The 13,312-nt window shown below is 46.6% G+C and overlaps 1 protein-coding gene across 4 annotated transcripts in view; it reads right to left on the bottom strand.

The window, feature by feature from the left end:
- The window catches only part of Ascc2 (activating signal cointegrator 1 complex subunit 2), a 50,787-nt gene extending 39,653 nt beyond the window's left edge, over positions 1-11,134 (bottom strand). For all 4 annotated transcript variants that reach the window (XM_069994563.1, XM_069994564.1, XM_069994565.1 and 1 more), the window contains exons 1-2: positions 11,045-11,134; positions 4,656-4,753 (exon numbers count right to left, since the gene is read on the bottom strand). In XM_069994563.1, coding sequence (XP_069850664.1) covers positions 4,656-4,736 — 81 coding nt within the window. In that variant the 5' untranslated portion in view covers positions 4,737-4,753; positions 11,045-11,134. The remainder of the gene's footprint in view (positions 1-4,655; positions 4,754-11,044) is intronic.
- Between the last annotated feature and the right edge of the window lie 2,178 nt (positions 11,135-13,312).

Below are 13,312 nucleotides of genomic sequence, written 5' to 3'. Positions count from 1 at the left end.
TCTCATAAACTTTTTGCCTGGCTTGGATCGTCTCGATCTCAGCCACCTTCATGAGTAGCTAGAATTACAGGTAGGAGCTACTTTGTCTGGCTAAAAAGCAGCATTTTGATGGAAGCATAAAAAATGGGTCAACAGAATGTACACTGGGAAAAGGACTTGAAGGGTGCTGAATAACAATAAGGAAAGCTAGCACATATTCAGGACCTGCCTTGAGCCAGCTGCTGAGCAGGTCAATTTCGTTCTTATCTATATAACTAGATAAAATAGTCTTCTCCTCACTTTCCAGAAGAGGAAATGGAGACTCGTTAAGGCCCAAGACCTTTCCTAAGGTCTTGGGGTTATGGCAGCAAGTAAAACAGATCTTAAAGCAATGCTCACCTAGGAGACCTATTAATTGACCTATGGTATTCATCTGTATCCTGATCTCATTGCTTGTCCTTTGGACCCTGGATCTGACTTCACCCCCTCCAGAAAGCCTTCATTATTCTGACCCCAGCTGGATTAGGGGTCTACCTGGGCTGTCTCTCAGCCTTTGTGCTCTGTGCCAACCTGACTGTGACATCTTTTGAACTGCATCAAAAATGCTTTCAGGACAGTAGTTACAGAACCAGGGAGAGAGGAAGGGCATAAGGAGACTTTTAGGGGTAGAAATGATAGGAATGTAAATACTTTCCATTGTGGTGTTGGTTTTGTGAGTATTTTACCAATATTAAAACCAATCAGGGGGGGCTGGGAGTGTGGCTCAGTGGTAGAGCGCTTGCCTTGCATGCATGAGGCCCTGGGTTCCATTCCTCAGCACCACATAAGCAAAAAGAAAAAAGCCGGAAGTGGCGCTGGGGCTCAAGTGGTAGAGCGCTAGCCTTGAGCTGAAGAGCTGAGGGACAGCGCCCAGGCCCAGAATTCAGGCCCACGACCGGACCCAAAAAAAAAATAAAAATAAAAATAAATAAATAAAACCAATCAGGGCTGGGAAGGTGGCTCAGTGGTAGAGCGCTTGCCTTGCATGCCTGAGTCCCTGGGTTTGATTCCTCAGCACCACATAAGCAAAAAGAAAAAAGCTGGAAGTGGCGCTGTGGCTCAAGTGGTAGAGCACTAGCCTTGAGCTGAAGAGCTGAGGGATAGCGCCCAGGCCCAGAGTTCAGGCCCCACGACCGGACCCCCCCCAAAAAAAAATAAAATAAAATAAAATAAAACTAATGAAACTGTTGACATGGAGAATGTTCCAGCTTACTGTACTTCAATGATAACTCAAAAAGTTACATAAAAGGGGGCCACCTTCTCAACTGTGTCCCCCACTGGCTGGCAGAGAATCCCCAGCTCTGAACAGAGTCTGATACCAAGCTGACTCTATACACATTTTCACAAAAGAATGAATGGAATTAACAAATGGCCAAATCCTGCCAAGATATCCAAAGGACCTTGAATATCAAGCTCAACAAGAGGGCCTCTACTCTGAGGTGACCTCGCCTATTGAAGTTCATGAGCCTGGTTTAGGTCCTGCCTGTTCTGGGAAACTATGAGAACATTCACTGCCCATCAAACTTCAGTGCATCTTGATAAGAACTCATTTTGCACTGTTCTCCAAAGGCACCGCTTATCTGAGTCTTATCTGCAGGAGGGCACTCACTCATTCTACTCCCAAGGTGTATTTCTTGTGGGTCCTTCAAACATGCACTTTTTTTTTTCCCCCCGCCAGTCCTAGGGCTTGAACTTGGGGCCTGAACACGGTCCCTGAGCTTCTTTATCTCAAGGCTAGCACTCTACCACTTGAACCACAGCACCACTTTTGGCTTTTTCTGTGTATGCAGTACTGAAGAATCAAACCCAGGGCTTCATGCATGCTAGCAAGCACTCTATCTTTAAGGTGCAGTCCCAGCCCCAGCATGTACAATTTAAAAAGAGTAGCCACCCAATAAACACTTGTTCCACTGATCATCCTGCAAAAGGCAACATGGCTGGAGATCTTTGGATCTCAAGTTGGGACTCCAGACACAAATGCCAGTAGGTACTTCTTAGGGCAATCCGAGAGAATAATGTGCTCAGTGCAGCTCAAAAGACCCTTCCTCACCCAGGCAGCTGCCTCCTTCAGCTTGTCCCTCTTCTCATCCTAGCCCTCAGTCAATGCTAGTCACAATCACAACTGCAAGAGTGCTTACTACGTGTTAGACACAGTGGGAAGAGACAGACTATTTCATTCTTACTGCCACCTCCCCAAGCTCAGCCTTTGATTACCTGCTTTTGGATCTTGATTGCTTAACAAAGTGAACGTGCCAAATATATGTGAGATGAATGCAAAGCCTGTTCTTGTTAGTTCTATTCTGCCGCCTCTTCCAATCATTCATGGTGTTAAAGCCAGGTTCCCTCAATACTCCAGCACCTCCCTTCTGTCCCTACTCGGTCCAGCTAGTCCTTACTCACCCTCCAACATCCTGTTCAGAACCCCTCTCATCCAATAAGTCATCCAAAGACCTCCTTGTCCCTGCCAATCCTCCCCTTACGTCCACCCCCCAAGTCTAGATCAGTGGCTTGGGCTCTGCATTCCTGTCACCACGTGGCTTTCCTTCTACCCCAATCCTGAGCACACTGTCTGTTCTTCTCTTAGGTGATGGACTCCCCAAGAGTAGAAATCTTCTCTTTTTTTATAACTCCAGCGCCTGACAACAAGCCTAGCTTACTAAATACTTCCTGAGAGCTGCCTACTATGCATTTGAGCACTAAGCCAGAAGTGAAAAAAAGGAACCAAGTCCCTGCTCTCTGAGTCTACAGCCAATCCAGGTGTTCATTTGGTACACAGAGAAGGACTGAGGCAGAAACTTAGACTCACACACCACTCAGACTCAACTACTAACTTTCTACCAACATTAGTGTCTATATTATCTCTAGAACCAGCCCAGAAGGCCCTCAACCCATGGGATGATTTTCATATACATTAATTCAAATTGCAGCTCCAATGGATACAGAGAGTCAACCCTGCAGTCCTAGCTACTTGGGAGGTGGCAAATAGAAGGATTGGAAGTTTGAGGCCAGCCTTGGGTGTAAATGTGAGAGCATTCCTCAATCAGTAAAAAAAGCTGAGCATACTGGTATACACCTATCATGCTAGATACATGAAATAAATAAATAGGAGGATCACAATCCTGGCTGCCCCTAGGCATAAACATGGGACCTCATTTGAAAAGTAACAAAAGTAAAAAAGCCTGGAGAATGGCCCAAGGAGCACTGCACTTGCCTAGCAAGAAAAGAACAGAAAACAAAAACAAAAACAAAAAAGACCCCACCAGTTTCCCAGCCTACATTTTAAGCACCAGTCATACTCATTACAAGTGCTCAAAGCTACGTGTGGCAAATGACTACCTATTAAAGGGCACTAGCTTTTCTGGCAAATAGCTTCCATGCATAAAAAGGCCATGAAAAGGAAATAAGAGCTTTAATTGCAAACAAAAACAAAAACAAAAACAAAAACAAAAAAAGTTCAGGGTAGGGCTGGGAAGGTGGCTCAGTGGTAGAGTGCTTGCCTTGCATGCATGAGGCCCTGGTTGGATTCCTCAGCACCACATAAGCAGAAAAAGCCAGAAGTGGCACTGTGGCTCAAGGCTCAAGTGGTAGAACACTGCCTTGAGCTAAAGAGCTGAGGGACAGTGCACAGCCTGAGAATTCAAGCCCCACGACCAAAAACAAAACTTCAGGGTATGAGTTCTGGGGTCAGCCTGGTTGGGTCCCTATCCTGTCCCTCCTGATTTCCTAGTTCTATGATCTTGAACTCACAATTTCCTTATTTGTTAAATCAGGATGATGATGAAAATACTTGTTCACAAGGCCAGGATTCAGCTTAACTGAGATAATCTGAGTGAAGCACTTAGAATGGCTTGGCCCAGAGTGAGCACTCTAAAACAGGTTAGCTACTATTACTAGACACTGTTGAGGAAGTAATAAGCAACCATCCAGAAAGCAGGAAATAAAACACCTACCTCCTGTTTCCCACGACTTTACTCGAGCCTATAGAAAATACTTCTTCCCACCTTGTTCAGGTAAACTCATATTCTTGGGAAATCAACAAGTGGGTATGGGGCCTGGAGTCCCTGAGTCTGTCTCCTCCTTGAGTAGCCTGGCACGTCTCCATGGCTCTAATCTCTCTCTGCAGCTGGGAATCAGAAGGTTCACAGCCTCCTTAGCTTTCATTCTCACAGGCCTTGGCTGAGTCTGTATCTGGCCTTTCTTATCCCTGGTGAGATAAAAGAGGGCCCTACCTCTGAGATCAGTGTTCCCACTCAAGTGTGGGGGAACAGCTTAGACAGCTCTGCAAAAGTCCTACCTGAAACATGAACACCCACCCAGGACCCAATCTCCAAACTCAGCTTGGGAGCCATCTGGAGCCCAGTTTGGCCTGAGTCAGAACTGCCATTGGACTGATTGTGAAGCAAAGTTTTTTGTTTTTGTTTTTTGGGGGCAGTAACATGGAAACTTCTACTCAAGTGCAGGCTGATGCTTAGAAGGAAACTTCCACACTAGGCCTGAAAAGGCTTAGTAGGGTCTCCGCTACTGAATTACTGACCATGGCCCTCGGGTCATTCTTGGATAAGGAAGGAATTTACTTTTGCTTCTGAAATTGCAAGGTTGATAATATCAGGCTGAATGGCCTCAAGGCACTGGCTCACCAGCGCTGGTGAAGTCCTCGGCTTTCCTGTCTTCGGGTCCTTGTGGGTGATCTGGAGTTGGTCCAGGGGCAGAGCTGGCATTGTGCTGCACGACCCTCCTGAAAGGAATACAGATGGGAAGAAGAGAGCAGACACACAGATTCTTGGGGGTCAGGGCCTGCTCGGCGGTGGATCCCAGAGCCAGAGAGAAGCATTCCCTCACCCCCTCCCAACTACCTTCACCGTAGGGAGTTTCCAAATGAGACCTCTTAAGCTTTGGTTGGTCTATATGGATCAAAGCGATGCCTTTTTACCTAAAGCAGCAGTGCTTAACTGTAGAGGGAAATACTTCCCAGATGACTCCCACTCACTCTATGTAGTGGCTGAAAGTACCTAGATTCTCTTTATTATTATTATTTTTCTGTGTGTAAGGTTCGCTGAAAGGAGACCACCACATGGTTCAGGCAAAAAAAAAAAAGAGTTTATTGTGGGGGGGGGGTGTGCCGGATGGGAAGGGAAGAGGGAGAGCAAACATGCCAGCCCACATGAGATGGAGGCATGCAGAGAGAGAAGGAGTGGAAAAGACCTTGTGGTTCATACGGATTATATAGGGAAAGGTGAGGAGGAGGTGTGACCACAGCAGATGTGGAAGTGACCTCAAAGCCTGAGGAACCTATCATTGTCTGAAGGACGCCTGACGGGGCGGTTTAGAAAATGACCTCAGCAGATAAGGAGATGACCTCAGAGTCTGGAGTCCTTTGCTTACTCAAAGTCAGGTGATTGACAGTCAGGTGATTACTGGTTTCAGGCAGGTGATTTCTGGTAAGGCTGGTGCTGTCTTTCACGAAGATGAAGTAGGGAGGGGACTGTTCTCCCAGGCAGACATAAGAGCTTGCACTCAGGGCCTGGGTGCTATCCCTGAGCTTTTGTGTTCAAGGGTAGCCCTCTACCACTTTGAGCCACAGCTCCAAATCCAGTTTTTAGATAGTTTATTGGAGGTAAGAGTCTCCTGGACTTTCCTGCCTAGGCTGGCTTTGAACTGCCATCCTTAGATCTTAGCCTCCTGAGAAGCTAGAATTATAGACATGAGCTTACCAGTACCTGGTTTTTTGGGGGGGGGGGCGGGGAAATAGTATATAAGTACTCTACCACTGAGTCATAGCTCCAGCTTCCTACATTACCCCCCCCCTTTTTTCTTTGCCGGTCCTGGAGCTTGAACCCTGGGCCTAGGTACTGTCCCTGTGCTCCAAGGCAAGCATTCTACCACTTGAACCACAGCTCTACTTCCAACTTTCCTGCCTGGGCTGGCTTGGAATAGTGATCCTCAGATCTCAGCCTCCTGAGTAGCTAGGATTATAGGTATGAGCCACCAGCGCCAGGCTTACATTATCTTTATAATGACTCCAGCTCTGCACCCTGCAGACTGGGCTCTGTAAAGACATTGCTCAGGGATCTCCTCTTGCTGCCTTTCTCAGGACCAGCACAGGTCTAGAACAGATGCAGCCTCACTAAATGGTTGACAATGACTAACTATGAGGTCACTCTTCTCATAGCTCTCCCAAGATCTTAAGATTGGAGCCATTGGCCCCTCCTCCCTTGTCTTTCTACAAGATTTTCCAAACTCTTAAAGTTCCAAGGGCAAACAACTCAAAGAATACAAGGGCAAGGAGGAAGATAAAATGCAAATGATGCAAACTCCTCCAGAGGCACAAACTGGCCTCAAAGCCAGGGAGTTAGGCTTGAGTTAAGTATATGCAAGGAACTCAGTCAATCTCAGCATTAAAAAAAAAAAGCCAGGTGATGGTGGCTCATGTGTAATCTTAGCTACAAAGGAGGCTGAGATCTGAGAATTGTGGTCCAAAGCCAGGCCAGGGAGGAAAGTCCACGAGACTCTTATCTCCAATTAACTAGCAGAAAACTGAAAGTGGCGCTGTGGCTCAAAGTGGTAGAGCACTAACCTTGAGCAAAAGAGCTCAGGGACAGCACCTAGGCCTTGAGTTCAAACCCTACTGACTGCCCCCCCCAACAAAAAAAAGCTAGGGAATGGCAAATCCCAAATCTGCTGTCTTCCAATCCAACATTCTCTTCCACACTAAAACTTGACCTCACTCACAGAAGGGATATAGATGTGGGCTGAATCATGGAATGTAAATAAATAAGGACTCTCAAAAGACACACTATTAAAAAGCCAACATGTGTGGGAAGCAGTGGCTAACGCCTATAACCTTAGCCACTGAGGAGGCTAGGATCTGAGGATTGTGGTTCAAAGCCAGCCCGGGTAGGAATGTCTGTGAGACTCTTACCTCCAATTAATCACACACACACACACACACACACACACACACACACACACACACACACACACACACACAATAATGAGGATGAAGGGCTGGGAATGTGGCTTAGTAGTAGAGTACTTGCCTAGTATGCATGAAGCCCTGAGTTCGATTCCTCAGTACCACATAAACAGAAAAAGCCAGACCTGGCACTGTGGCTCAAGTGGTAGAGTGCTAGCCTTCAGCAAAAGAAGCTTAAGGACAGTGCTCAGGCCTTGAGTTCAAGCCCCAGCAAAAAATAAAATAAAAAGATGATGAGATGATGATGATGATGATGATGATGATGATGATGATGATGATGATAATGATAATAATAATAATAATGCCAGAATGGAGTTGTGGCTCAAGTGGTAGAGCACTGGTCTTCAGCAAAAAAAAAAAAAAAAGCTAAGGGGCTGGGAAGGTGGCTCAGTGGTAGAGCGCTTGTCTTGCATGCATGAGGCCCTGGGTTCGATTCCTCAGCACCACATAAGCAAAAAGAAAAAAGCCGGAAGTGGCACTGTGGCTCAAGTGGTAGAGCACTAGCCTTGAGCTGAAGAGCTGAGGGACAGCGCCCAGGCCCAGAGTTCAGGCCCCACGACTGGACCCCCCCCCCCAACAAAAGCTAAGGGGCAGCACCCAGGCTCTGAGATCAAGCCCCAGTATCAGAACTGAAAAAAACTTACTATCTTACTAGCCTTTCAAAATAGTCAAATAAATATGACAAGGGTTATTAAGGTAAAATATCCAAAAAAGTGGAGAAGTTCCTAATTTGTTTTAGTGGCTAAGTTGAAACTGATATCCACCTCTTTTATCTTTGTACTTGGGGGCTCATGGGTGGAACAAGCTAAATGATAATTTTTTCCTAATTCCCAGTGAGGCTGGCAAGCAAATGGAAACACACCTGCACACTAGTGTCCAGCGCTGCACTAATGCAAAAGTCTAAATAGCTCACAGGCCTAGTTCTTTCCAGGCTCATCCACCAGAGAGGAAGCAAGAATATCAGGAATGGGAGCTGAAGGTAGGAAAAAGTCATACAGAGGAGGCATCTCTCCACCCTTTAAATTCTAGACCTCAGTGTCCAGACCTAGACAGAGACAACACCTGCTTCTCTAAGAAATGCACTTTTAGCCAGGAGCTTGTGGCTCATGCTTGTAATCTTAGCTACTCAAGAGGCTGAGATCTGAGGATCATGGTTCAAAGCCAGCCAAAGCAGGAAAGTCCACAAGACTCATTTCCAAACACCAGAAAATCAGAAGTGGCACTGTGGTTCAAAGTGGTAGAGTGTTAGCCTTGAGAAAAAAGAGCTCTAGGATAGTCTCCAGGCCTTGAGTTCAAGCCCCACTCCTGAGAAAGAAAGAAGGAAGGAAGGAAGGAAGGAAAGAAGGAAGGAAGGGAGGAAGGGAGGGAGGGAGGGAGGGAGGGAGGGAGGAAGGAAGGAAGGAAAGAAGAAAAAGAAAGAAAGAAAGTCATTATTAAGGCAAGGGCAGTTCAGGATGAGGCTAGTGGGGCAGATGAAGAGAGTTCCAGCACATTCTTAGTGGGGGGTCAGCTCTTTGTTCCACATTTTCCTACTCATGCTGAAAGCTTGAGGCACTTCCTTAAACCTCCCCACTCTCAATTCATCAGATAGTAGAATTATACATGATCTCTTAAGCTTGCTGTGAGAAGTAATCAATGCTAAGCATCTAACACAATACCTGGTGCATCACAAGAACTCCATAAAGTTGAGGTGTGAGTAGGCAAATCCCACCAACAGGCACCACGGACTTCCTCCTTTATTTAACAAACACCAACTGAATACATTCTGGGCCCCAAATGACTCTCATTTGATGTTAGAGCTGTACCAGTAAACTGTCAAACTGGAGCCCAGGAGAAAAGAGAGGAAGTCACAAAGATGACATAACTAGAATGTTAAAGGATAGGAGGAAAAGGTGGACACTCTATAGGAAGAACAAACTTGAGCAGAGACTCAGGGCCATGAAAAGTGTGGCCTTTGCAGGAAGAGGAAGACAGCTGATGTTATTGAAAACACAAGGTCAAGGAAAGGATGATGGAAGTGAAGAGAGAACAGGTTGATAAGGATGATGGAGGGGCTCAGTGGTAGAGCGCTTGCCCTGCATGCCTGAGGCCCTGGGTTCGATTCCTCAGCACCATATAAGCAAAAAGAAAAAAGCTGGAAGTGGCTCTGTGGCCCAGGCCCAGAATTCAGGCCCCACGACCGGACCCAAAACAAAAAAAGTACAAGGATGATGGAGTCAGTTTAACAAGAGCCTTAAGCCGAGCACCGGTGACTCATGCCTGTAATCCTAGCTACTCAGGAGCCTGAGATCCGAGGATCGCAGTTCAAAGCCAGCCCGGGCAGGAAAGTCTGTGAGACTCTTATCTCCAATAAACCATAGAAAACCAGAAGTGGCACTGTAGCTCAAGCGGTAGAGCGCTCCCCTTGAGCTGAAGAGCGCAAGGACAGCGCCCAAGCCCAGAGTTCAAGCCCCATGACCGACCAAAAAAAAAAAGAGCCTCAAATGAGAGGCTAAAAAGGTTGACCTTGGGGCTGGGAAGGTGGCCCAGTGGTAGAGTGCTTGCCTTGCATGCATGAGGCCCTGGGTTTGATTCCTCAGCACCACATAAGCAAAAAAAAAAAAAAAGCCGGAAGTGGCACTGTGGCTCAAGTGGTAGAGCGCTAGCCTTGAGCTGAAGAGCTGAGGGACAGCGCCCAGGCCCAGAGTTCAGGCCCCACAACCGGACCCAAAAAAAAAAAAAGGTGACCTTTTATCTGAAGGCCATGAGGAGCCCCAGGAAGAGGGAAGAGACACAACCAACAAAGATATAACCTGGGGATAGGCAATCTCTTATGAACTCATGAGTAGTAAACAGTACTGTATAATCATTTTATCCAGAGATGTTTCAATATCTACTATATGGCAGGCATTGATGACCAGGTAACACTAAAGTTGGCAAAATACAGGCTTAGACTTACCCTTCACATGTTCTTTGTGGGAATGACGGATACAAATCTAGCCACACAACAATATAACAATCAATACCATTATGCCTGTTGTATGGGTAAGGCTCTAGCTATATTTAACAGACAGAAATGACTTTAAAAAGGACATCAAAGAGAATTTTCAGTTTTCATCTAAATGAATTAGGCAGACTAGAATGTTCCAAAGGGACACGGGCAGTGAGCATGACTGTATTTGTGCTGACCACTCTACTACCCCTCCCCCCTCCATTTCAAGAGAATGCAGCAGCAGCCAAAAGTTAGGCAGGGTGTTTCTTAGGAGGGGAGCTTAGAACACACATCAATTATAATAGAGCCTGTAAACATCTATGAGGCTACTTTATGGCTACAGAACTGAATTAACTGGGAAATTCTCCGACTGTTAGACTCATCTATCACAATGCTGTATTACAGTCTTTGGAATTAGTCCTAGATCGATCTAAAGTATTTACTCTTCCGGTTTAAATATCCTGTACATTCACTTTCATTGACTGTAAACTCTCTGAGGGCAGGTACTCTCTAGCTGTCTAGCTTTATTTATTTATTTAGTTAGTTAGTTGGTTGTGGGGCCTGAACTCTGGGCCTGGGCGCTGTCCCTCAGCTCTTCAGCTCAAGGCTAGCGCTCTACCACTCTGAGCCACAGCACCACTTCCGGTTTTCTGGGCGGTTTATAGGAGATGAGTACCACGGACTTTCCTGCCCGAGCTGGCTTTGAACCGCGATCCTCAGATCTCAGCCTCCAGAGTAGCTAGAATAACAGGCGTGAGCCACCGGCGCCCGGCTCTAGCTCTGGGTCTGGTATCTAAAAGGAGCTCAATAAATACCTGCTGAATGAATGAATGAATCCCAGGGAAACTGAAGCCCCGGAAGCAAAGGGGAGGGGGGCCACTTTGGGGCCGAGCCTCGAACACGGGGCTCCTAGGTCGGGCGGCCTAGACTCAGGGGTGCGACTCAAGGCCCCGGGGACAGCGTAAGCCTCGACCCCACGGTGGAGACAGCGGGACTGGGATGCCGAGGTCAGCCGAGGTTCGACCGCGGCTCCTTCCGAGCCCCAGGCTCCGCATCCGGCCGAACCCAGCCACGCAACTCACCTCAGCGGCTCCACTACGGGCGCTGTGCCGCCGCCACGCCGCCGCCGATCCCGGTGACAGCTCGCGGAGCTTCTAAACTTCCGGGGTCAAACGGCGATTCCGCAGGCGCAAAACAGGAAGCCCCAACCTGGCCCCGCCCCCGGTGCCCACAGCTCGGCCCTGCTCCCGAAGCCAACCGCCGCTAGGCTCCCGGGCCGGAAGCCACGCCCCCATGCCAAAGACTCCGCCCCGCTGTGACCACGCCCCCTCCCCAGGCTTGTTAAAGCGCAGGGTTTCAGAATTCCATCTTTGGAAAATCCAAGTGCCGTGCTCAAGTCAGCTTTTCAGTATCCCAAGCTTCTACATCGTCAAGTCGTCATTTTACAAACTGAATTCAGAAGAGAAGTCATAAAGTGTCAAAAGCATAAACATGATGTTAGAGGAAGAAGGCTGAGGAACCTGTACAAGCTATGATTTTATTTAGTTCTAGAAGAGTTAAAATGAATGAGTGGTGATAAGGTTATTGTGATTGGTACCTCTTGGGCTGTTGAAGAAGAAGGGCCCACAATTTTTGGTACTAGAATTTAAACTCAGGGCCTTGCATTTGCTAGGCAAGTGTTCTACCGCTGAGCCACATCCCCCAGCACTCTTGCGTTTGATATTTTTCACATAAGGGCTCTGTGTCTGCTCAAGTCAGCCTCAACTGCTATCCTCCTATTTTCACTTCCTGCATAGCTGACAGGCACAAGCCACCGTGCACATTTTTCTTGGTTGAGATGGCATCTCATGAACTTTTTTCCTGGGCTGGGCTTGAATTATGACCTTCCCAAACTTAGCTCCCAAAGTAGTTAGGATTATAAATGTGAACCACCAGGCCTGACTTGTTTGAAGAGATTGTTAAGGAATGTGTGCTTCCAAAGGAGGCATCCTTCTTTGAGCTAAAATGTGTCCAGCCAAAATTAAATTAAAAGGCCAATTTAACCGGAGAAGCCTCAAACCATGCATAAATTACACAAATACAGAGGAATGTCTTGGCCTGTATTTCCCTCCAGATGAAAAGAAATAACTAACAGCCTTTAGGAGCAAATATTTGGATTGGCAAAGTAGGGGAGTGTCTACCGTGCTGATAACCAATCAAGACTGGAGAGAAAAATGTCAATAGTGAGAACTAATAATTAGCAGAAGACTAGGTGGGCCTAAGTCTTGCCTGGCCCAGACACTTTGGATCACCTCGGATCAATTAGTGTTGACTTCCTTTGTTCTTCAGTCGTCTAGCAAGTATGTTTGCCAGCACTGATATTGTGTTAGATCCTGAGAAATCTATCCAGTGTTCATTTCTTCTGTTTTCCCACCAATAGTAATTTGATTACTTCTTACAGAGACATCCCTCCCACTAACATCCAAATGGAGTTGAGATTGAGTCCTTACCCAGTGCTATTATTTGAATACCCCGTGTTCCTTATGTGTTAAAGGCTTGGTCCCCAGGCTTTGGTTCTATTGGGGAGTAGCAGAGCCTTTAAGAGGTGTAGGAGATTTTAGGTCATTGGAGATGTACACTCAAAGGGAATTAGAGGACACCAGCCTCTTCCTTTGATTCCTAATCATGTCAATTGTTTGTATTGTCCTGATATGCCACCACAGGCCCAAAACAACAGGGCTATGCACTGAACTCTTCACAAGTGTGAGCTGAGAGGGAAGATTCCAATGATTCATGCCTGTAATCCTAACTATTCAGGAGGTTGATCTGGAGGATCGAGGTTCAAAGCCAGCTGAAACAGAAAAGTCTATGAGACTTCATTTCCAAAATAACCAGCAAAACTTAGACTGGAGGTATGGCTCAAGTGGAAGAGTGCCAGCTGAACAAGAAAGCCAAGCAAGTATAAGGCTCAAAGTTCAAATTCTAGTATCATCAAAAAATAAAAATAAATGGGCTGGGAAGGTGGCTTAGTGGTAGAGCGCTTGCCTTGCATGCGTGAGGCCCTGGGTTCGATTCCTCAGCACCAAATAAGCAAAAAGAAAAAAGCCAGAAGTGGCGCTGTGGCTCAAGTTGTAGAGCACTAGCCTTGAGCTGAAGAGCTGAGGGACAGCGCCCAGGCCCAGAGTTCAGGCCCACGACCTGACCAAAAAAAAAAACAAAAACATAAAAATAAAAATAAATAAATAAATGAGCCAAAATAAGTTATTTCTCTTTGTATGTTGATCACCCAGGAATTTGGTACCATAATGGAATGCTGACTAACTCTACAGTTCTTGTCATTTAGTAGTGACTACAGGCAGAAGTGAATTTTT

Source organism: Dipodomys merriami, unplaced genomic scaffold (assembly GCF_024711535.1).
Source record: "Dipodomys merriami isolate MVZ:Mamm:240054 unplaced genomic scaffold, mDipMer1.0.p SCAF_45, whole genome shotgun sequence".
In the NCBI taxonomy this organism is placed as follows: domain Eukaryota; kingdom Metazoa; phylum Chordata; class Mammalia; order Rodentia; family Heteromyidae; genus Dipodomys; species Dipodomys merriami.
This window is presented reverse-complemented; position numbering and strand designations above follow the sequence as displayed.